The 26,794-nt window shown below is 30.1% G+C and overlaps 1 protein-coding gene across 2 annotated transcripts in view; it reads left to right on the plus strand.

Annotated features, from left to right (window-relative positions):
- The first annotated feature begins 242 nt into the window (after positions 1-242).
- The window catches only part of LOC140670070 (sodium-coupled monocarboxylate transporter 1), a 35,170-nt gene continuing 8,618 nt past the window's right edge, over positions 243-26,794 (plus strand). The window contains exons 1-4 of one of the 2 annotated variants that reach the window (XM_072900656.1): positions 243-740; positions 24,511-24,914; positions 25,525-25,699; positions 26,372-26,526. In XM_072900656.1, the coding sequence (XP_072756757.1) occupies positions 24,559-24,914; positions 25,525-25,699; positions 26,372-26,526 (686 nt within the window). In that variant the 5' untranslated portion in view covers positions 243-740; positions 24,511-24,558. Of the gene's footprint in view, positions 741-23,547; positions 24,175-24,510; positions 24,915-25,524; positions 25,700-26,371; positions 26,527-26,794 lie in introns of those variants that run through there. The other variant, XM_072900568.1, reaches the window with a different exon arrangement.

Genomic DNA, 26,794 nt, shown 5'->3' on the forward strand with positions numbered 1-26,794 from the left:
GTAGATTATCGATCTCTTTAAAACCGATTATTACAGATGAATCATTATAGATACGTGGTCTATACAAGTAACGACACATGACCGATAAGTATCAATGACGCGATACAGTTTCTGAAAGCAAAGATATCTGTTATACATTCTCCGATACTCGCGATTATTGATAATCTGTCAATCCGTTTTGCATCGTCACGAATGACGACGAACGAGCGCTAGGCTGCTGTTACTTTTTAAATGTAGCAGCTGTAGTGTGTGGACTTGCCAGTATTACGTTGGCGGCTGACCACGTCGCATGGTCTGTAATTCACTCGGAATCGGATTTAACTGTGCTGCGAAACGGAACGAATCGAGCTCCTCGAGTGCTGTGAATGAAATCGTGAACGTCGTATGGTGATTGACTGACGACCATAGATTTTCCTCGACATCTTATCCTCCATCTCGATCGGGAAATTGATCGGATTCACTTATTCGAAACGTCGAAACCCTACGTAATTTTAGACAATCTATCGTGAAGCTGACATCTGCATATATCCATAAGTGTTGCTGAATCACCCGAAATTTATCATCGTCGTGACAAAATAATAAAACGCTGTACGAAATAATGCTTACGTAATATAGTAGTATTATTATCAGACGGCGTGAAAGGAGCGCGTACCGACCTTGACGGACTTGGCATACATCGTTCAGAATGTGGATAACGCGGATGTGCCGTTCGATATTATTGAACATGTGACACATTACAGGTAATGAAGTATTCAATAAAAATGAATTTCTTATAACAAATGCAAAAAAAAAATCTGGAATATCTCCCACGTTATTTTGTAAAAATTTTAAAGAAATTCATTGCGTATTAAAGCGAGGTTTTAACGATTTAATCCAAATGGGTAACTACTTATGAAATAACATCTAAGTTTAAACACTTTTTGACGAGAAGTTTTCGTGTAAAAGGTGAAAGATAAAACTTATAATTTTACACTTGTGGAAAAGTTTCACTATTTCATTACAATATTAGGCGCGCATTTCGCGCTAGAGAACGTATATAATCTTTTATATCTTTTTATATATCTTTTATATATATATATATATATATATAATAACAAAAATTGAATTTATATATTCCTTCTTCAAACTATTTCTACCACACTTTTCCAGTTGATTCATCGAACAAGTCTCACGGCAAGTTTCAATAGTGGTACTCAGCAATGTAATAACTTTAGTAGTAGAATTTATACTTTACAATATCCTTCATCTTTTCATGATAGAATAAGCGAGAAGAATATTCATTCATTTCTTCCTTTTGATTTATGAATAAATGTTAGACAATGTTGAAAATCAACTTCTCTGTTAGCAAATTTTAAATATTGGAGACAATTTACTAATTCTCAAAATATTCTCTCTGATAATTCTCTCGAATAACTAAAAATCCTATATTGTTATTTATCTATACAATAATATATTGTATATAGATTATCACATTTTTCAAAACGTATTTCAAAACGTATTCGACCTTATCTAATAAGGTTAATAGATTAGTTCCTTATGCAACTGCTATAAGTGTACATACGTAATGTACTGCAATTATTTTACAATTTTTTACGCAAATTCGAAATCGTAACATTTAAAATTTAAAGCGACGATATTGCTAATTTACTTTAAAAAATTCATATTTAACAAAAATTGGCAATATACATCCTTATGTATCTTTAGTAATAATTTCAACATTAATAAATAAAAATTAATTTCATTGATAAAAAAATATTTTTTTAACATAATGTAAAATTTTTGCGAATAGTACATAAGCATTTAATCGAGATATCTTTTACATATTGCCAATATGTATATTTAAAAATAATTATATTATATATTTTTATTATATTATTTTTCATCACTGATGGACTTGCATAAGAGTTTTGCAGTATAGTTATATATTCTGATTATTATTATATCAATGCATTATATTTTATGCAATAAGCTGCACTAGCTGAACCAAAATGTACGAGTTGCATTATAATTGCAAATTCGTTCGATCGCTGGATATGAATTCATTCAAGGAAACGCTCGGATATTACCCATTAGCATCAGAAACGCGATCGGACTACGGCTGTATTTGAAGACGCTGTGATTATTCATATCACGATCCTGCACTTTTCTCCGGGATATATCCGCGAGCAACATCAAGACACTCCGTGCAACGTGTCCATTGATTTAACTGTGCTTTATAATATACATATAAGAACTAATTAAATGAGAATTATATAAATCGCTGTAATATAAAACATCATCAGAATATCGAGTAATCTTCTTCATAAAACTCTTTTTGTAAATTAAATTGTACTTACATTATAGCTTTTGATATTTTATTTTAAATATCGCACGTATGCAACCAAGTTATATGTACGACAGCTTGAAGGACTAAACCAAATACAAAAATATTAACTAAAAATTATTTGTTGATGGAATGGTTTTATTTTTTGCTGACATAAATTTACGTATAAATGTGTAATAATCATTAGGCAAATAGATACAACAGATCCGTTAAAAAAATAACGAACACGAGATAAAGTTAAACTTTGATAAACATCGACTTTGCCTCTAATAAGCAATGATTCAGCCGTGTTTACGTCATGTAAGGTAGATATGTTACTTGTTTTTGCGCTGCGAGATTGGTTCGCTAGATGATAAATATAGTCTCCCAGCCGCCAGAGCGAGGTCCAAATTCGAATAAAGACTTAAGTGTGCTCTCGCACACTAGCATACTAGCTTTTAATAACCGGGTCTGCCTTCTGTTTTTTTTTTCCGAGCGCGACTGTACATGTTTGAACTAACAATAAGGATACACAATAAGAGAAGAAGAAAAAAAGAAAGCAAACTAGTCTCTTCGCGAAACTTTCCGCAATAATCCGGCGCAAAAAAAAAAAAAAAAAAAAAAAAAAGAAGCGAGACAGCATCTGACGCTGTCAAAAAGTCCCTAATAGGAATCCGGACGGAGAGAAGGGGAAGGGAGGCGGGCTGTAATATGACAGACGCGACCCATGCCAGTCAGGTTTTTTGCTACAGCAACGGTTCCACCGCCGTCATCAGCAACTACCGCCACGAGCGACACGGAGAACAGTCCAGGTCGTGGTAGCTGGATTTGCATTGTAAAGTTTCCCGTCTCTCGCGTCCTACGTGCGCAATTTCGCTCAATTGCGCCGTCGCTGCTACCAGGTCTTCGGAACGGGTAAAGCTAGTTACAAAAGCTCCTTCGCATCTTCCCACCCTCGTCTTCCATCGTCTTCCGCGATCTGATAAAGGTTCATGCATTCCACTCCCAGAGGGCCTTTGTCCCGATTCAGAGGAACGCGCACAAGAATTTTGGTAGCGTTACAGCGGAGAAACGTAATGTCGACTTTAGTTACGGAAAAGACACTTCGGACACTTTATTTTCACTATAAATTCTCTGGTAAATTTCGAGTCCCAATTTCTTATTGGAGGAGATTTCATAAAATGTCTTGCGTCACGATTTCTTGATTTTTAACATTAACTATTTATTTCCTTATCCCTTTTATCAAGTTTTAAACTTAATTTTGTTAAAATTGTATATTTAAAATAAAATTTAATTTAAAATTGGATAAAAGAATAATATATTTGTGAAAAAAGTTGATTATATGTCGATAACAAAATCCATGAATGAATCAAGATGCAACAACTTTGAAATACATGATACCGTGATCAATCACGATAAATTTTACTTTATCTTGTATTAGAACGAATGTTATCACTGAACTCGATTTACGCGACGAGATTTAAGAAGAATACAACGAGATAAATCTAGATTAAAATCTTGTGTTAGGAACAACTTCCACGTTAATTAAATATTTCCATTTAAGTTACTAATCGATATCAAGTAGAAGCGACGGTTACACTGTCATTGTTCATTTCATTCCTCAATATAACAAGAGTAAGATAGATAGTCCAAAAGGTTTTTTTTATCAAAGAGAATAAGAGTTTTGCTCTTATTATGTCATCTACAAGAACGCATAGATGACATTAATTTGTTGTAACAGTTACGTATAACATGTGTTAACTTTTCCCATCTTTCTAGAATTACATCAACTAAAAAATTCAATGCTCAATTTTGTCGCATTCTTATTCTTTTAAAATAATACGATAAAATATACTCTTTTACGAACATTATATAATGTTTATATTTTATATACAAAATTTAATATATATAATTTTGTTTAATTATATTTCCATTATATACATATATTACTCATTTTAAAATCTAATTAATAAATAGCTGTTTGCACTTTTGTAGCGCACTTGATTGTAAAATATGACTAACCAATTCTTGTCTTTTTACATAACATTCTTTACATAATGTTGCATGTATTTTACACAAAACTTTAATTATTAATGAGAAATTATTTTTAATTTAAATAAGAGAATTCATTTAAATATATAAAACATTATTAATCATTATCTCTCATTTGTTTAGATAATAAAGTTATTATAAGTTAATATCACTTTATTATATTTAATTAAATAATATAAAAAAAATAAAAATTATATATATTATGTCATTCTGGAACAGAAGTTTGTTAAATGTAGTACAAATGTCTATTATAAGGATTCATTAATTATCCGTTAATTATCTATTGTATAACTGCCGCACATGCAATAAAAAGTGTAATATATAATCAAGTAATAATAATAAACTTATATACTCAAATAATGATAAACTTCGTGGTAAACATTTTTATCTTACCAATTATTTTGTATGATCATCCAATTATTATGGACTTGTTGACGGATACACGAACAGGAAGAAGCGCCACGATTAGGTCAATTATCTCATGTCTGACGAAACATACATTGCACAATGCGACACAATGCGATATGTCAAATATACACGAATGCGCGCATATATTTATGGCTAATTTGTGCAAATCGGTAATTAAAGGAAATTGTATTTATGTCGAACGCACAGAAAGGAACACCGCAACTACATTTGCATTGTGGAATTGCATCTCTGGTACCAGGCAGCAGTAAATTGTACTATTATGTTGTCCACAGTAATTCGGATTATTAAAATTGTTGTTGAGAGAGAGAAAGAGAGAGAGAGAGAGAGAGAGTCCTGTTCTTCTCTATCTCTCTCTATCTCTCTCTTTCTCTCTCTCTCTCTCTCTTTCTCTCTCTCTCTCTCTCTCTCTCTCTCACTCTCTCTCTGTTTTTCTCGTATAATATCATATTATACATTTCTTATATACATTTAATTAAAACACGACTGTAATAATAAAAACTATAAAATTTTTGTCAAAAAATAATTTGTACACATTTAATTTAAATTACACATAAAAATCGGTACAATATAATAAATAATAGAGATTTTATAAATTGCACAAATAGTTGTTTTTACTAGTTTGATATTGATGAAATCATATAATTTATATGTAAACTACCAGATTTAAAAAAAATCTACAAAATATATATTAATAAACAGTAAAATTTGAAATTTATTCAATCTTATACAATTTTTCCTTTTTAATAATATTAAAGATGACTTTATTCAAAATATCTGAAAGTCAATAAAGTAACAAATCTAATTTAGAACAGATATAAATGTAAAATAAAATAATATCGAAATATTTGCTAATCAACAAGATAATAAAAAAAAGTTATCGAAGTTTATTTACTTTTTTATTAATGTTGTCATCTTATCCCTCGTATCGATTACAAAGAGTAAAAGTAAAGCTTTTTTTGTATGAGCTGAAAAAGGGCGTGGAGGTTCCGGCAAGTTGGTTCGCGAGTTAGTTCATTGATCGAAACGTGATGTTAGAAACTTTGTTAATTCCGAAACTTTACAATTAAACCGCTGACAGACTGTCTTTGCGCAGTATTAGTATGAAAAATATGCTAAAATGTGGTACAAGACATCTTCATGATATAAGTTGACAATAAAAAAACAAAGCCATATATATAGATAGATTATAATAATTTAGATAAAATAATTAAAGATAAAATTACAGAAATGGTGGTTTACATATAAAAACAACCTATTAATTCGTCAAATATTCACAATTTCAAATATATCGCAATTATCTGATGTAAGTCTGATTCGATATCATGACATGTATAAAGTTACATCTATTTATACATCTGCATATATATGCTATCTCTCATACGTATACACACAATAAGATATTTGTAGCTGCTTGACAAATATCTGTCGAGTATATTTGGAACTGCCGTAATGGTCAGTTAACACGAACCCGGAGGCAAGTCAAGTGGACAAATTACTTGCTGGAAACTACCTGTCGTGTGCAAAACATCTGCCCGCCTAAAATTAACGACGGGACAAGTAGAGTTGCATGTCAAACCAAATAGATAGGTCTTCATTTGCAAAGTATAAACGCAGAAAGATCTATTCTGTTTTCATACAGACGAAACATATAATATAAAAATTCTTCCGCTACGCTATATTTAAAATATAAATAGAATTTTGTTTTACATCGTTTCTATCTGTTTGTTAATGAAAGAAGAAAAATTATTTTATCCATCGTAGTTTTATATATTGAATATAAGCCGAAATAATCATAATTAAATTATAATTATATTTAAATAAAAATTTAATTTTAATCTTTTTCCCAGATATAAAATATTTTTATTTCTTCAAAATTTCTTTTAGCATTAAAATAAATTTTTCTATAACTCTTGAATCTAAATTTATTTCAAAGAGGAATAAATAAAACTTGTAATGGAGATAATATTGTATTGCTACGAAAGACATGCATAAATGTTTTCATTCTAGTATAAATTGCAAAATATTTCAATATCTATGGAAAAAGCCACGTGAATATATGAGATATTTCAAGGGGCATGGTCACACGTAGAATTCATCAACGAGTTTGAACGTTCTCTAACAGCTAGTATTTTTTTTTTTGGACACGAAATCAATCTACTATGTGGACCGATGAAGCGTACACGTCAGCGGACCAAAATGGCAATCGATTCTCAGAACGAAATGTAAATCGTCAGATAGTGCCGTCGAACAGAGAACACTCTTCGTGTCGGTTGAAAGTCTAGCACAATACTTCTCTCGTGTTCCGTTATTCAGCGATATACAATGTGTTCGCCATACGCTGCGCGAATACTATATTCAACCGATTGACTTTCATGAACACGTCAATCAATGGTGTGTGACTCATGTAACATCGCGGCGCGGAAACTCGCGCGGGATCACTGCAATAAAAATCAGCAGAAAATTGTGGTTATTGTATTTAATCGTATATTTTTCTGAGAAACTTCCAGTGTCGGTCGTGCTAATTAATAAGATGGCATATATTATTGACGACAAGAACAAGGAAATATTTATGTAACTCAGGCTATAAACACTTTGCGACAATTTATCCTCTTATCCTCGAACGATCTTTTCAAAGATGTAATTTGGAAAAACCAGCGTTAGCGCGTGATTCTTCGTGGAAATGCACATATAAAGTGTTATAAAAACATCCGGTTTTTTATTTTAATTAATTATTATGCTAGGAATAAAAAAACTAACTTATTTCTTGCTATTAAATTTTACGCTAATTTGATAGTTACGTCAGATTTGTTTTAATACGTACAATTTAAAATAATAAATAATTATGTAAACTTATGTATCAGTATTATGTTGTAAAGACAAAGAGAGAGAGAGAGAGAGAAGTATACTATTATATTTAAAATAAAATATATATATATATTTAGATTTTTTTATTTTATATATCCTGATACATATGCCATATATCATAACATTAAAGTAGATAATATAATAAAACTACGGCATCTTTTCCCGACGTAATTTTTCATTCTTAAATTAATTTCATAATTATAATAAATTATTTAATTAATATTATTTGATAATATTTTATTATTATTTAATAATTATAATTGTACATATATATATATATATATATATGTGTGTGTGTGTGTGTGTGTACACAATATATATCTAACGATTAAATATACATTGTACACTTGTGCACATACACTTTTTATCATTATATAAATATATTGATCGGTATTTGTTATTACGTTTAATTTGTTATTTAAACTTTTTTCTTTTCAAAAAATTACATTCGTATCTTATATATAAATTTATATACTCATAAAATTATTATATTGTAATTAAAATATCTACATGGCGTCACTTTTTCTCTTTCATAATATACATATATGCATAAAATTTAGTAGAAAGTACGACGGCAGCCGGTAATCATTTCGTGAATGAATAGAAATTAGAATGTATTGAAGTTTTAGAGATTAGGTTGAGAACACTTATCTGTTCCGCCACAAAGTTGTTTATTTACGTTACAATGTCACACGTGAGACGCGCATTCAAAACTACTCACTGTAAGCCTTCGAAACAATCGCGATGCTTTAATAGAAGCGTATATATATGTATATAATACTAAACATTAAAACTTCAGATTTTTATCTTTTCTAGTTTATATTTCATCTTCTTCAATTTATATTTTTTCTTCTGCAATTAAAAAACTACTGAACTTTTTTAATCATACAAAAATATGATTTTACAAAAAATATGAGTTTTAACTCTATAAAACTCCAGATTAGAACATAAAATAAACATTATCAAATAAATGATTATTTTCGAAAAAATGTAAAAGTATCAAAAAAAAAAGAAGCAAAGTAAAAATTTCCATTAGATGTGTTTTAAAATTTAAAAATGTTAGAGAAGCTCAAGTTACGCCATCGCTAATATTATATTTAAAAAAATGAATAATGTATTACATAGGAACACGTAATCATATTTATGTAAGTATCGTGACAATCTCTGACTATTTAAATTTCTTTATAGGAAAAGGAAAAGGAAGTAAATAAAAATATAAAGATTATAATATAAGACGATATAAGATTTATAGTCTCCATTACCAATAAGTATTCAAATCTCGATCTCAAAAGGATTTATTTATGTATGCAAATTCACTTTAAATTATATAAATTTGCATAGATAAATACGTTTCATCATTGAATAAAATGAGCATAACTACTGAGAATCTTAAAGGCCGGAACTATATTGGCAGCAATTTATTTGACATCGCATTCGCGTATTACAAATACTGTGAAAACCTAGGAAGGAAAATGACAGTTGAAAAATTACAGTGTAAAATACGAGAATATGCGATCACACCGCGATGATGCATCGCACTAAAAGATTTATTATCTAAACGTGTCTAAAAAAAATTAATTTACACACAGTGTAAATTTTTTTTTTTTATTTTAGGAATCGAAACAGTCAGTTCAATATCTATCCTCTTAAAGACATTTCTTAAGTCGCTTAAATAACTCACCGGGGATCAAATTAACATACTAATCGAAAGAGTAAAGCTGAAGGACGAATCGTGCAGATTTTGAATAATCTCAGATCGCGAGAGAAAGGTCAAATGGACGGCTATTCGGTCAGGTTTCATAACGCGCCTCCTCTACTACATTAGAAGGTAAATTATCTCAATTTAAGAAAAGTGGTATATGAGAGAAGAACGAGCTATATCATGATTACATCGCGACTTGCTAGGCCGTTGAAATCCCGATATGAGCTTCACGAAAGAGTAAAATGACACATTGCACCGCGGTATCTCATACGTCCTCTCATATCGACGTAATCATTGTTAGTGGTAGAAACATATATCACATCCGCAATTTCATTCTACTTTCTTGTATATACGCTGTATATTCCCTTTTACATTCGCAGATAGTGTGCGAGGAAAGAGAGCTATTACATACGCTCCATTTTTATCAATCCAAGCGATTTACCACTGAAAGAACTATAATGTGGAAAAATGCCCGGAGCGAAATTTTCAACGATTCCAACGAGACAAGCTATACTAAAACTGCAAGGACTGAAAACGATTGCCTCTTCTTCTTTATCTTTTTTTTTTTTTTTTTTTTTTAAGATTAAAGAACATTGTCGGGATTTTCTTCATGGGCGAGATCTCAGTCGGAATTGTTACAATCCTTGGTTTAACATCGATATCTACATCGAACCGGTGATTCGATCATGGATTACCAAGTTTAGTGGTCTAGTCTAGTCAACTCTAGTCAAGTTCAGTTTATATTCGATGAAGTGCGGGGAAACTTGCTTCGCAAACCGGTTACTAATGCTAAATTTACTTTAGCAACTGTGCAAACTCGCTGCTGGAACATCAGCACAGTCCACCAATCTCATTCATTCAATAATTTTAGGAGGTCCGTAGTTAAACTAATATCTGTGTAAGTAGTCAAATATTCTAATTATATGTATTAGATGAATAACGATTATTATCAATAAAAATATGTTATAGGTTTATATATTCAATATCCTAATAAATTGATTATTAGTATTCTTCATACATTAAAGTATTTTATTACGGCTTGTAACTTTAATTGGTTAAAATTAAAATTAAAATTTAACTTTTTTTGGTTTATTTTTAAAAATGTGCACATATACGATGTACATAGATAAATGTCACGCATTGTTTGTTGAAAAAAAATATAGATATTATATTATATTAAAATATAGATATATATTAATTTCATTTATCTTCTTGCATTTCCTTATTTAGTCTCACAAGTATATATCAATTTATTGACTCAAATATTATCAGTACCAACAAGTATTATTCATTGACAGACATTTTCATTATCCACCTTGTTACCTAATTGTAAATTAGTCAAACATTCACAATCGTTATCCTATGCAATCCATCAAATATATGCATTAGGATTTAGTAGTGAGGATTTCTAAAGAGAACTGTAATTTTCCACATTTCTATTTACATTTCTAGTAAAACGCAATCATGAAATTAAAAAGCAAAGCATTACATCTATTATTACAAATGAAACCTTTACGAATCGCTATAATACAATAACGTATACACACGCATATTATAAGACACATAATAATAACTGTATACATTAAATAGTAATCTACATATTATAAATATTAATTCATGATTACATTTTTTTTTTAGATCAGTCGATCAAGTGTATTTATATTCCTATTTTTCTGAAAAAAAAGGACGCATCGAGCTGACTCATTGATACTCTATCGTTAACGTTTTATCTTATAATTAACTATCTTACAATAGTTTAAAATACTTTATTAATTTAAATTCCATTTAATAAAAGTTATACATTTTGAGATATAACAAATATGACATAATTGATCAAAAAATCATTTTTGTTATAATATATCAAATGTAAACACCAATATTATAAATTATGATGAAATTTTTTGTTGGATATATATACTTGTCATCATAGTTTTCAGAGTCATTTAAAGTGAAAGCATCGAAAAATTACTACCAAATTATGCTAATTTATGTATACATATGTAGCAATTCATAAAAGTATAATATAACATGTAAAAACAACATTAAATATTCAAGAGCGGAATTTTACTGACTCGATTTTTAAAGATTGAAGATGCTGTGATAATTACGATTAACGGTATATTAATACAGGGACATGCGTGTTGAGACTAATCATTATTGGTATTATGGACGCGATATGATACGCACGAGAGAATGCATCAAAATCGCAACCATGACCAGTGGCTAGCCTTCCGGCATTGCGTTCTGTAATCCGTGTAATGAGAAAGCCGCCAATGTTCTCGGTGAAGTGCAATGCACCGAATACGTGAAGTAGTTACGTCATTTCAATAACTATTACGGTGCCTTGCCGTCCTTCGTGAATTGTAAAATATACACAGCGGTGCAGCCTTCGATGTTTGCAGTCAGTCAGGACTGGACAATGAGAAGGATGTGACGCATCGAGTGAATATTGTTGACCTTTAAACAGGATCTGAGATTTAACAGTAATATAGTCTTCCAATCAAAGCGTTTAGTGAAACGAGCGTGAAATAAATATTTTGTATAATTCGAAAAAATCAATTTTATAAAATTTAATTAAAACCTTTAATTTAAAAATATTTAATTATTTTAATTTGTACTTAAATTTATAATTAAGTTAAATAAATTTAATTAATTTATAATAAATTTATTTATAATTTAATTTGACAAACGTATTTTTCTTAAAAGAAAGAATTGTGTGGTACAATTTTGTGTGCATATGTATGTATGCGTGCCTTAAAATTTTTCAATTATACGATAAATTAATTTTTGTAGATTATATAACTATTACGTCACAAATTTCAAAGAGTAAAAGCATACAGAAAAGATTTCAGAGAGACAGTTTCAGTAAACACTTTCTGATTGTTTACGAATTAGATATCGTTGAACTTCTTCCAAAGACGGCGCCGCGATTCGTTATCAATCACGTGATTATCAAGAGAAACGCAACATAAAAGCAGATTCATAAAACCACACCTGTTATACCGCTATTACACGATAGCGTGATATTCGTCACGCATAATGTTTCAAGTCGCTTCGTGATTTTGCACAATGAAGCATTCGCCGTGGAAATTTGCATACACTATATGATAAACGCAGTCGAGAATCATTTGTTAATGAACGATTATCACTGGAGCGCATGACGTTCATTACTCAGCATTTATTTTCAGTTTTTACATCATTATTATTGTCCATAATCTTTAGTAAATTAACATGCAATATTTTTTCAATATAATGAGTTATACGCTTCCGGGTCTCCCATCTTTACGCAAATCACGTCTGCAATCTGGCGTCGATTAGACCGCAAAGAAGTACGTAACATAATTAACTAAATTGCGTGTCATTCTGTCAACCGCAATTTTACCGTAAAGAAGTCTTTAATAAGTTCCATTATGAATAAATTGTACAATAGTGTGTGGAAAAAATATCAATTAAAAAAAGTATATTGCGATTCTCATCTTCAGTGCCACGAATTTTTACATTAATTTTTTCCTTAGCAATATTGTATCAGGCAGAAAGAGAATATAAGTATTTCATACTTTTATAAATAAAATGTGTGTTAACAATATGTGCTTCAATGTGCAATCTTTTGATAAAATATGATAATCTTAAATAGAATCATATAGATTATACGTAATCTTTCACACGAGATTGCACGTAAGTACATAGTATTTATCAACGATCACGTTTTGCTAATAATGATTATCACGTGAGAATACTTTATCTAAATGAAAGAGAGAATTAGACGTATATTCTTACTATCGTTGCAAGTACGTATAAATAAAGTATTGATGCACATCATTGCGTCTCTATTCTTCGATTAATTTTTCTTAAAGAGACAAAAAAATTTTTTGATTGATAAAAGAATTAATTAAATTAATATTCCACATAATAATATTGAAAAAAAATAGAATCTTTTTGTCGTACCTTCTATATAACAAGATATATTTTTTTCATTACACTTAAAGCAAAACTGAGAAAAACGATGATTCATGAGATAAATTTTATCTTTTTTCTAGCATGCAGCAACAATCAATTAGATACTAAAATAAAGTGTTCTATGATGATTATATGAATATACGTAACAACAATTACCAGCATATATTTCCATGAATTTAATGATCAAAGATTCTATCGCAAAATGGATAATGCACATATTGTAATATTTATGGTTATAATATTTTTAGAAATGTTACTCTTTTCTGAGAAGAAAAAAATCATCTTTATGTGATGCAATAATGAATCTGAGTATACTTTATTCTTCCGAGTAAAACAACCAAATTATAAAAAAATTAATTGTAGCGACATAATCAATTTCATTACATGTCAATAAACAATAATCGATATCGTTATCGATTCCATGAACTTAAAAGAAAAAAAAAAAAAAGAGAAAAAGCAGAAATGTGAGAAGTTGTATATCTCTTCTTGTGTGACACAGGGATCGACACAATGATAAAAGCGACAATTCGTTTATCACCAGCGAGTTTAAGTAGTTGAAACGAGATGGCACAATCCACGTGACAAGACACCGTAATCTCGAGCACGTAGACGACTTTTTAACGTCTTCGCTTTTTCAAGTACCATTGTCTCGTAAATAACAAGAAGTCATTTCGTTAGTTTTATTTTATTGACGCGTGACATTGATTCATCGCATTATCTCAATTAGATCAAAACATGAAAATAAATTAAAAATTACGTAAAAATAACGTAAACTTAAAAATTCGTCAGAACATCAGCTTATTTTCACCTGCTACATCTTTTGTAATGTATTAGAACGAAAAAATGCACATACTGTCTCTCTTTCGTCATGTGAGATATGGAAAAATAAGAAAAAAAGAAAAAAACAAATTAACAAAAAAAAGAGACTATTAAATAATTATTGAAAAAAACCTTTATAAAATATTCAAAACTTGATAACTGATTAACATATTTTTCATTACATTTAAAAGATCAAGACTGAGAAAAACGATGATTCATGAGATAAATTTTATCTTTTTTCTAGCATGCAGCAACAATCAAATAGATACTAAAATAAAATGTTCTAAGATGAGAATATACATAACAATAATTACAAAGTTAGTACGATCATGACAAATATTGACATTACAGTAATGTTTTAAAAAAGAAAAAACTAACCATACATATTACTATACTATAAAGGCATTAAATATAAATCTTTACATTAATTGAATCGTTACAAATACAAATGCGAATTAATCATAAATAATAATAATATGAAAATTGCTTTTCTACTAAACTCTGATAAGCTACGATTATTTTGCAATAGCAGCTGGGGATAGCTGTACTAATTCGGAGAATATGCACGTAAATATAACGATAAATCTGAAAGTAACGGAAATGAGAATTTACATGTGGGAACGCAATATAATTTAAATTCACAGGAGCCAAGTGAATTAGACTAATGGTGCGAGTGTGTTTTATACTCTTCTCTCTCTCTCTCTCTCTCTCTCTCTCTCTCTCTCTCTCTCTCTCTCTCTCTCTCTCTTTCTTTCCATTCTTCCGCATTATAATAAATTCGATAAAATCAATAAAATCTGCGGTAGCGTAGAACAAATTTTCTTCAAAAGAAAAGAGATGATGTAATGTACTAAAAATTGCTCGTTGCACATAATTTAGCGAACATTGCGTTAAAATGCCACTACGAATGTACTAACTATCGGCGGTATAAGAAAAAATTCTTGGCACGCGCGCGTTTCGTGCTGTAGCTAATGTTCGTTGCAACGGTAACCGGATATTCGGTTGTAAAGAAGCTGTTTCGTACTCGCCTCACGGATCCGAAACAACCGTGTAATCCGGACCTATAATCGGCAGAGGCAATTATCATCCATTCAATTCATCTCCGTATATATATATATATTTTATCAGCGATTAGAATAAGTAAATTTACAGAAATTTTATAATCGCGAAGCGAACACCCCGATCGACATTTCACAAACTCGATTATACAATTCTCTCTTTCTATATCCTTTTCCTTCCTTCTTTCCATTTATTTTGCGCTATTTAATAATGTATTTTACAAACTTGTTTGATTACATGGATTATAGGTATAAATTCTTCTATGGTGGTTTCAAAATTGTATAAAAAATTAAAAAATCTAGCAAAGATTTCATAAAAATCATATAGTTTCAAATTAAACAATTAACTAATACTTTTTATTCATGTATAACATATGCTGTTATATATTATAATATATATCGGCATGTGTTATATATTGAAGTTCCAATTAGATTTCCGTATTTTTTAATTATCTATTTAATTATCTTAAATGTGTTTAAATTTACCCCTCTAATTCTTTCTTTTCCTACGTAAAAAATTCGTCCACTCATGGAGATAAAACTAACGGGATTCGGTTATTTATATTCATGAATTAGCGTGTAGCTTTACAGCTTTAGCAATAAATCCCACAATTTAAAAGGTTTTATTGTAAAATGATAACGAATAAATTAAATTTGCAAGCCGACTGAGTATTTACTGAATGTTTCCGTATAACCGAGTTCTAACACATGTATTCATAAAAGTCCTTTATAATTTATGTTCCCATGTTGATAGTAACAATTCAGATAAACGATACATGATACAACAAATGATTAAGTGCCTTTTTATGACAACAGTAATGTTATAATGTCACTTTGCTCCGAAATATAAAAATTAATGTACGACTTAATGTGATGACTTTGAGATTTTATCGAGAACAATAGCAACTAAGAAAGTATGAAATGTATCTGGTATATATAACTTATTTTTTTTTTTCTTTTTAAGTTTTGTCTATATTTTACACATTAGCAAAATGAGTTATTACTGATGATTTATTGCCGGCGTTTTTTGACAAATAAATGAGCGTTTGGTTTTGTTGACTCTTAAAACACATATGGTCTGTGACAACAGTATGTTAAGCTAAGAGAATTTTGCCTTAAGTCTCAACACTTGTGTGATAAGTCAATGGAAAATTTGGTATCATTCGCAGTAGTCATGATCACTGTTAGGTTACTTAAATTGGGTTAAGGTCATACATAATGTTTAGAAAGGTTAAATGGTTTACAATTTCTTAAGTACAAAACTTTAGTAGAGGTCAATATATCCTAATTTCAAACTCATTGATCAACAATAAACCATAAAATAAAGTTATCAGAATTGATAAACAAAAATAAAAGTTATAAACTTATCAAAGCTACAACTAACAAAATAAACTGTAATACAAAACATCTGTATTTAAGAAATATTTTATCTTGTTTTTTTCAATAAATTTCTTTTCTTTCTCTTCATTGATGTTCTTTGCTAAATCATATATAATAAAAGATTGTCCACTTTATTATGAAGATTTTTCCTCTCTGTCTCTTTCCTTTTCATTAAAAAACTTTTATCGTTCGCTCTATTACATAACATGAGCGGTAATTAAAATTACTTATTTTTCTCTTATGATATGCTTACGAACGATATATGAAAGCATATAAACAGAGTAAAAAAATTGAACTTTTATCATCAGAATATTATAAACAACTGAAAGTTATTCCATATGTTTTTGTATACAACTTGCTTTATAATATATAATAATTAATTATACTTTCTGCCGGGATGTGACGAGAAAATTATATTTTATCATGAACAATATAAAATCTCTAAATATATATACATACTGCATTTCGATGATGTTATTATTCAGCATTGATGCATCGTTCATGTTTGCAGATTTGTGAATATACTACGCGGAAAAAATAATATTTTACCGGCGCCAGTACGAGCCTCCTAACGAGTTTTATCGTTTGTTCTATCAATGGAATATTAAATGGCAACGTAAATCTTATATATGACAATTTTATTTCTCTTTGTTATTTATACCAAAGATGTCAAACGGGTTCCTTGTCTGATTGTGAGTCATAAAATAATTACAACGCCGGAAGCCTATTCCACTTATGTTAGTTTCGTCATTACGACATATCATTATTAACATAGATAAAGTCAAGTTTGTTGTTTTAAACCTAACCAACATTGATTTGTTGTCGACAATACAAAAAGACTGACTTCACCGTCATTAACACTCGTTTACGTGTGCATGAAGCGCTTAAATTAAAAATGTCACATAAGAATAAGACTTATTATAAACAAAAATCTTACGTAAGTGTGAGATTCTTATTAAATTATAATTGTTATTAAAAGAATTAGCGTTAGTCAATAATAAGTAAAAGTAATTACTAAATTGGGCAATAATTTTAGTTACATATTTTTGGAGAAGATTAAATAAGTCTCTCGTTGATACCACAAATATTATTAGATTTCGATGTGGTAAAAGTTAAACGCATTGCCTTAAACAATGCCACTACTCGGAATAATAATCCAAGTTGCATCTCTCATGACCTGTGATCTGAGAAAGTCGTGAAATAATGGTACATCTCCGGAACTCGTTTCGCTCGAGTTGGCCGCAACCTCGTCGGGTGCGCCGTTTACAGAACATTTAGCTGCGATTTTCACACTTGACTAGCTTGCGATTCCTCTTTCATGCACACGTGATTTCGTACATTGGTGACACGAACATTTTACCAATTTTTTGCTACATGCTAAATGCGTCCTGTCATTTTTACCGATGATAACGAATGTTAAAAATAGTTTTCAATTCTGTAAGAGAAATGTGAAAATTCAAAGAAAAAAGGGAATGAATACTATGAATCCGCAAGTCAACGCAAAAAAGGAGATCGGATATGAAATAAAAATAGACCTGTGTAAGAGCAGCAAAAGCGAGGCCTGCCATGAACGCGGACAATTATGTGGACGGAACTGTCACATTCTCTCGGAGAAAACTAAAGAAGGAAAATGAGCTGAAAGCGAAACGGAAAATAGAACCCTAGTAAAAGGGAGGTGGATGAAGAGAGTTTGAGAGAGAGAGAAAGAGAAGGAAGAATCGCACACCATTGTCTTCAAGTGCGATACAATGGATTCTTGGTTGTGTTAGCTCTACCGAGGCTAGCACCTCATTGGCCACTCGAGTTAACGCGTATATACCATCCGGTCGAGTCCTCGTTGTCATTTTGTACACCAAACGCATATCGCGTAAATGTGCATTGTGTACTTAGCATTGTTCCACGCTGAGCGGACCATGGCATTGCACGGGATAAGGAACGAAGTTGGATGGTGGAAAATGGAAAGTGGTCTAGACGACTACGGAAAAGTTGCTACGAAGGAGTGCCAAGCACAATTCGCTGCTTTCTCGTCTCAATTTTGTGAATCCTTATAGTAGCTCGGAAATGAGGGAATAGCATTGTTCGTCCGTGAGTTAAAGACGGTGCTTCCATAAGACTTAATTGTGATTTCCATTCCTAAGGATTTACATATAACATATCCATTTATCACTAGAACAGCGAAGAATCGTAAATCTTTTGGTATCAGAATAACTCTCTTCATTATTCACTAATAATAATTAATTAAACAGTTAATTTATAAGGACACAAATTTCACGACAGATGAAAAGTTTTTTTTAGGTCAAGATAACTGCTCGATCATTCTAGTGTTAAGAAACCCAAGGTTTTAGAGATGATTAGATAGCGAATGATGTACACGTTCGCAGATCTGTAATTGCGTAATTGTTAACATCTGAAGGAAATCGTAGCAATGATTAAGCATTATAAAATCCTTATTCATTATCTGCGTTAATTAACGTTTTTTTAGTAAACAGTTTTATCAAAATGTCGAGAAACTACGGAGAATAATACCGTAACGAAAGAAAAGTACTATATCTCGTTTTTCTTTAGTGTCTGCCTACATATGTATAACACGCACCAGGAAGAATTTAGATACTCGTCATGAAAAGCGCTTACTATATACAATCTAATTATGCTTTAGAAGAGTATCCTTTGTTCAAGGAAATTTTCAGATTAATTCTCACACAAGAATTATGAAACGGTTCCTCTGTAATAACCGTTGACTCGATATAATAAAAAGTTTAGCATATTAAAATAATTACGTTTATAAATAATCTTAAAACTTTTTTTTGAATTATAATCACAATTTTTAACCTTTCTCGTTTTAAAAAAAAGATGTTTTCTTGAATATCATTACATATTAAAATATACTAATTATTTATAATATATATATATATAACAAGTTTTATCTTTTTTTACCCAAAATTATATCAGTTTTAATTATATACAAAAACATTACAAACACGCATTTATCGTGTGCGTGCGTGCATGCGTGTGCATGTATGTGTGTGTGTGTGTGTGTGTAGAAAAATTTTTTTATATATACATATATCGTGTGTATGTGTGTAATTATACTAATTCAGAGGATATCTGAGATAATTCCTGAGACTGAATGGTAGGATTTCGATCGATTTTTATAAATAACACTGAATTTTGGTATAAACTTTTTAATAATAATCAGTAACTCAAACAGTTGATTACTTATTTGGTAAATTTCGATATGCTCCTCATTAATAGCATATGTCTAAACAGGAATTTCAACACTCTTTAATTTCTATACTCGATCCAGAACATTTTTTTTTATTCCTATAATTATTTCTATGATTCCATCTTTAAGATGAATTAAATATCTGATTAACACACTGTACAACAATGTAATCCTTATAAGAAAACTTGCCTGAATTATTGTTGGACAAGGATCACAAACTTGTTGGCTCAGCCAGCCATAAGAATAACGCAATTCATCTAATGACGATTTAGACGAATTTATTGGAGCACGTAAAAATGTGTAAAAATCAGAGGTAGATGATGTATGAAAATTAGAGATTTATGCCGTCTCAGAGATAGAATTATAGAAATAATTTGTTGGAGTTCCACCCTTAATGTTCTTGATTGAGTATAAAAATTAAATGAGCGCGTGTGCGTGTGTGTTGTGTATATGTGTGTGTAGTTTTAAATATATTTTTAATATGTGTTTGATATGATTTAATGTGTTTTTAATATATATATATATATATATATATATATATGCGTAATAAAATTACATATAAATATAAACTAGTAAAAGCAATACAGTCAATTAAAAATTTTAAAAATTTAATTTTTTCTCTCTCTCTCTCTCTCTCTTTCTTTTATCTATTCTTTGTCTTCTTTAACTTTAAATAAAGAAATAAGAAAAATGGATGTATTAAATAATTAATATTATTAATATTAATATACAAAGCTAAAGGAGAGATGAAGAAAATAAAAGAGAAAGAAAAAAAGAGCTTTAAATAAATTTGTTTAGCTTTATATTATATATTACATTATATTATATATAACATTATATAATATTAATTACTTAATATTATATATCTCTTCCTGCTTTTTTCCTTCTTTCCTTCTCTCTCTCTCAATATAAATTTGAATTACCCATTAAATATACAATATAATGGGAGAACATACGTACGTCTATATACGATATATGGTATACGTATGTAATATATTTATTTATTTTCTTTATTAGTTACTTTTGTCAGATTTCTTTTCTCTATTTTTCTGTCTCTTTCTCCCTTCTTCATCGTCTTTAATTTCTTTTAATTTTTTTCATAAACTGTTATACAAACTGTCAAAAAATTTGGGTGATAATTTTATAGCCGTAAATGACACAAGTGAAGCAAGTTACAAAACACAAATATGACAACCAACAATCAATTATTCAACAACCGGAAAACCAAAATTATCAATAATATACTTTTTTTAAAAAGGGAAATATAATAAATTAAATAAATATTAATTTATTCCTTTGTATCATTCGTACGTTTGTATTATTCGTATATTATTTCGCAAGATTTCATTAAACAAAAATAACACATTTTCTTTTTTCTTTAATTGATAAACTTGTAAACAGTATTTGTGAGATAATTTATTTAAAAATATTTAAACTTATTATATTATATTGTTATGATACACGCAGATATATATATAATATAACAAAGTATACAAGGGCTTTAAGAAGACCGTTACGGTTCATCTCTCTTCAATTTATATGTAGTCTTATTATTAACAAATGTTTCGCTAGAGTTAACAATTGATGGCATTTAAAGAAGGTGGAATATGATTTTTCCTAACAGTAAAATTCTGCTTAATAAATTTATCATAGACTTGAACTTAGTCTTCAAATCTACATATTTTATCTTTAATGACATTAATTTTAAGCAAACATTTGATATGTCTATAGGTTCGCCGTTGTTTCCGATAATTGCTGATATAGTTATGTAGAATCTTAAATCCAAATTCTTTCGAAATTATTTTACGTAAGATATGTTGATAATATAGCTTTGGCGATTCCTTTCTCTTATTTTTCAAATCAGTTTTAGATACTTTTAATTCTTTCCATCAATGCTTACGAGTTACAATGGAGATAGGAATAAATAAAAAACTTAATTTTTGGAGCATGATCCGTGATAATTATTTCTTGTTTGTCTGGTTTCACAAACCCACTTTTTCAGATACTTGAATTATTTTTCTCAACACTCTAAATGTACAAAAAGAAGTACCATAATTGGTCTTACCGATAGGGTTTTTCGTCTTTCTCACCCTAGCTTCCATCAAAAAATTTTATATTTATTATTAATATCTTAATAGAAAACGGATGTCCCTTAAAGTTTATTTTTGACACGATTAATTCTCGTTTAAGATATTTTTTTTATCATAAAGAAATTAATTTAAAAAAGTTTTTGGACTCAAATACCGATTCTTTTTTTTTTCCTTACGTAAAATTGATTATTGAAAAGCTTATTCCAATTATTAAGAACATAAATTTTCATACATGGTCTTCATATATGGGACTTGACAGTCTTAAGTCATTTATTAAAATACACAAAGATCTTATACATTTTATTTAACTGCAATAATGTTGTGTGCAGAATCAACTGTGTGGGCTGTGAAACGTGGGCCAGACAAAAAGACTTAAAAAATTAATGAACATCGCAAACATACTAATAGGTCTGGTTCCCAAAGTTCCGTAATTACGAACCATAGAAACGATGATGAGACTCATAATTTTGATTGGGACGGAGCACAAATTATAAACAGTGAGCCCTGCTGTCAGAAGATTAACATCCGAGATGACTTTTATTAAAAGACACAGATCTGCAAGATGACACCGAACTTCTTAATCCATATTCCCATTATTGAGGGTTTAAAAAATTTTTAAAAGATCTTTTTTGTTTATTATTTTTATTGGATTTGTTTAGCCTCATTGATCTCGTACTTTATTATTTGGTCTCGCGGCAGTCTAAGCAAGGCTGTACAACAGGACGGATTTGTGAGTCTCTTAAGCGTTTTTGTGATTATCTTTATGTCGGATCCTTCATTGATGAGTCAATTAATTAAATTCGATTTTCATCACAAATAATTATTATAAAATAAAACATAAATAACTTCCTTCTTTTCTTTAATTCTTTTGTTCTTTCGCAAGTTTTTACCAACTTTGTTGGTGGATATTTGAATATTGAACTAATGTGACGTGCCAATGGAGGAATTCAACATTAATAACGATAACTAACATCTTAAACGACATCAGGTTCCCCAATTTTTTTATATCTTTATTTAATTTTTGTTATTCATATAATGTACTATTATTATTTATTATCACTATATAATTTGGCACTGAAGAGATTCCAGTCAAGAACTGAAACGTTTGCACTTTTATTTTTTATTACATGTTTCTTATATGTTTCTTTTGTATTTTTGTATTTTTATTTTTTAAATCTGCATTTCTTGTCCGCTCTTTTCATTTTATTTCTATTTATATTTACTTTAATATTCTTCGCGTATTTATAACTTGTTTGTAATATTTTTATAAATTCCTAATATTTCAACATATTAAATTTCACGTTTGTTTTAGTTTTTAAATTTTGACTTTTTTACTTATTTATACTTAAGTCATTTGCTCCTATTTGCTCTTGTATACTCCATTTTATTATATTTAGAGCCTTTTGTTTATATATACAATATATATATATATATATATAAACTGAAATTTTCAAAAATATTATTTATTTATTTATCTACTCATTAGGAATATACAATGGCAAAATCCAAATTATAAATAAACTTTAACGTGACGCCAATTAATTCAAATTGCACTGATAATTAAGCTTTGTGAAAAAGCTTTATAATTATTTATGTAAAAATTTACTTTTTTCCAGTATATGTAAAACAAGTTCAAAACATTTCATGTACAATAAAATCGTTTTACGTCTTCAAATGAATGCTTATTCATAGAACATTTTTAACAAGGTAAGCTTGTGTGCAGGAGAACAGTAGCTTAAATAGTTTTAATAGCTTCTGCAAAATGTGAGTGCACAGAACATATATTTTTTTTTTAGGGTTGAATATATTTACAATGCAAGAATTGACGTAAATCGTCACCATTAAAATTCATAAGTGTCGTTACAGCTTGTTGCATAAATTCGTTCCACAATAGATCACTCATCAACAATTATGCTCTCAGAGAATCATATGATGTCTTTCGCGGGAGAGGTAGGCGGGATATAAATTCAATGAAAAGATCTTACAGGAGCGTCGACATGACGCCGATAAACAATAGCGACAGAAGATAAGAAGACCACGTTCTTCCGGACTCCCTCTCCTTTCGTCAACTTCACTATCCCACCAATGTTATTCCTTCGTCTGCCTCTTGTCCGCGTGGGGCGATATCGTCTCTTCCCTGCCAGGTCGTTAGCATAATAGCGTCAAGTACTTCGCTGGTAGTCAATACGTGCCGTCGCTCCGATCACGCCGCATTGATCATATTGAGTCATATTAGTGTCTCTCGTGAAATTGTGTAACAAGGCCTACGTGCGAAGGCAGCATCACAATATATAAGGGTACGTTAGAGACGAGCTTTTGCTACTTTACCTCTTACCGAAACTTCTCGCGCATGTATTCTCCACTTTCGTAGTGGAAGTGAGCATCTCTTCGCGATACTCGCTTTCTCCAATCGAACGAAAGTCAAACAAGAATCGCGTTTAAAGGTAACATCGTTCGCACTGACACTTCTCAATAGAAACAATCGTCGCGATGACACTTGACAAGCACTCAGGTGTCTTTTTAAAAGCCACTTCTTGCTTAGTAATCGAAAATATCATCTGGTATATCGAGTGACACGCTCTCTCGATACGAATCGCCATTAAACTCATCACCCTCGTAATCTCGATACACAGACCAATCTCGATCACGGAAGGGCGTTACGAAACAGCCGTGGATACGGGATGACGACCAACGTCACGTCGATGGTGGTGGATTATCTGGTTTTCATCGGGTTTATCGTGATTTCTTTCGTTATACCACTATGGGGAAACTTCAGGACGAAGAAAAAGGAGACCAAGGCGAATTACGTGTTTGCCACCGGCAGCGTATCGATGGGCGCGATGATGCTGTCAATCGCGCGGGGAACTCTCGGCGTCAGGTCCTTCCTAGGTTATCCTTCGGAACTGTATTATCGAGGTAGCGCCATGTGGGAGACTCTGTATGGAATGTTACTTGCCTATCCCATCGTCTGCTTTATCTTCGTACCTGTTTACTACAGTCTCGGTATCACATCGGTCTACCAATATCTGGACATGAGGTAATTTCACGGTTCTTGTTTCTTCTTGAAAACATAGTATGTAATATTATTTCTTGAATTTTATATGAAAATGACACTGTATATCATTGTTACCAATTACATTATTGATACACCAAATAAATTGGATGATAATCAAATTAACTGTCAATAATTAACGTACAAAATCAAATTATCGATAACTAATGTATAAAATTAAATTAAAATGCCGACGATAACAATATAATAGGTATAATTTTAAAATTACAGAGAGAAAAAGAAGAAAGTAAAGTATTTAATTAGTGTACAATCAAATATTTTGATCGAACAGTAAATTAATTTTGAATAAGCACATTATATGCAAATGTTTACATGACATATGTAGCAGCTAAAATAAAGATGCCATATAATATAAAAACATAAGCTGACATAACTAAGTTCAAAGAAAAAGAAAAAGTTATTCTTATACGTGTTATGATGATTAATAATTTGTAAGCGGACTTTGGATTTTGATAATTTTAGCTATGACGTAGAAAGAACGTATCCTCGTAATACGTAACTGTCCGGTTAGTACGAAGGTAATCTGAAAGATCTTCGAATCATTTTAGTTATCTTCATTATGTAAATTTCCCAGGTTCAAGTCGAAACTAGTCAGGTGTCTGGCGAGCTTCTCGTACGTCATACGGAGTCTCTTAAATTTGGCGGTCACGGTGTTTACTCCTTGCGTCGCATTGAAAACAGTGATAGGACTTCCATACTGGGCTAGTATCGTAGGGATAACAACTATTTCTGTGGCTTTCACAATCATGGTAAGTACAACATTGTGTATTATATTATTATCCATATGTTTCATAAATGTCGACGTTCATTTGTTAAACAAATATTCTAAATTAAAATAATCCAAGTTGTGTTGAATATTTCGTTTTGAATAATGAGCGCTTTTCATGCAAATTATATAGATTGAAATTATGGAAAGTTCGATGCAATATGCAAAAAATTACACGAAAATATTTATTGTATTTAGCCATTACGATAAAAAATAATTTTGTTATTTTAAGATATTAAATTGTTCAATTGTAACATGTATTAATTAATTTCATTAAATATAAAATATATTTCTTCTTATTTGTAACGATGGTGTAAAAATGTTTAATATTTGTTCAAAATTAAAATTATATCGATTTCCATTTCTGCGAAAAAAAAAAATTATTTATGACGATTCGTAGAAGAGCGGTAATATTTTCAGAAAGTCTGATATTTCAGGTTAAACGTTAAAATTATGATCTAATTTTAATAAAATTTTTAAACCTTTGAAATAATCCGACATTTTCATGTATTTTTATATTATTATATAATATTATATAAGCGTTAAAATTACTGTATTATTTTATATTAATTAAGCTACTTATCAATTCATCAATATCGTGCTATGTTACGATTGCGAATATTTGTTGATTTTTATGTACGTTTATTTTTTTTAGGGAGGTCTGAAAGCTGCCATTCTGTCAGATGTTATACAAGGTTTGACGATGATCGGTGTATCCGTGGTAATCATCATACAGGGAACTGTTAATATTGGCGGGATAGTTAACGTCTTTAATGTGACTGCCGAACGCGGACGTTTGAATTTTTTTAAGTATGTCTATTAATAATTATTCAAACACATGTATATAATTTTCATTTCAATATAAATTAACGATAATCACATGCAGAATCCTTGTTGCACATTTTCGCATCTCATTTCTGAACTTTACAATTATTAATCACGCTGAAAATATATAATTCCAACTACCTGTCAGAGTAAATTGAATAATGTTAAAATGTGATTTCATATTAAAATTCCTCACTACGCATTTCACGATCTAAAATTATTAAATTCCACAGCAGCAAAATTATTTCACGTG

The sequence above is a fragment of the Anoplolepis gracilipes genome, chromosome 1 (genome assembly GCF_047496725.1).
Source record: "Anoplolepis gracilipes chromosome 1, ASM4749672v1, whole genome shotgun sequence".
NCBI lineage: Eukaryota > Metazoa > Arthropoda > Insecta > Hymenoptera > Formicidae > Anoplolepis > Anoplolepis gracilipes.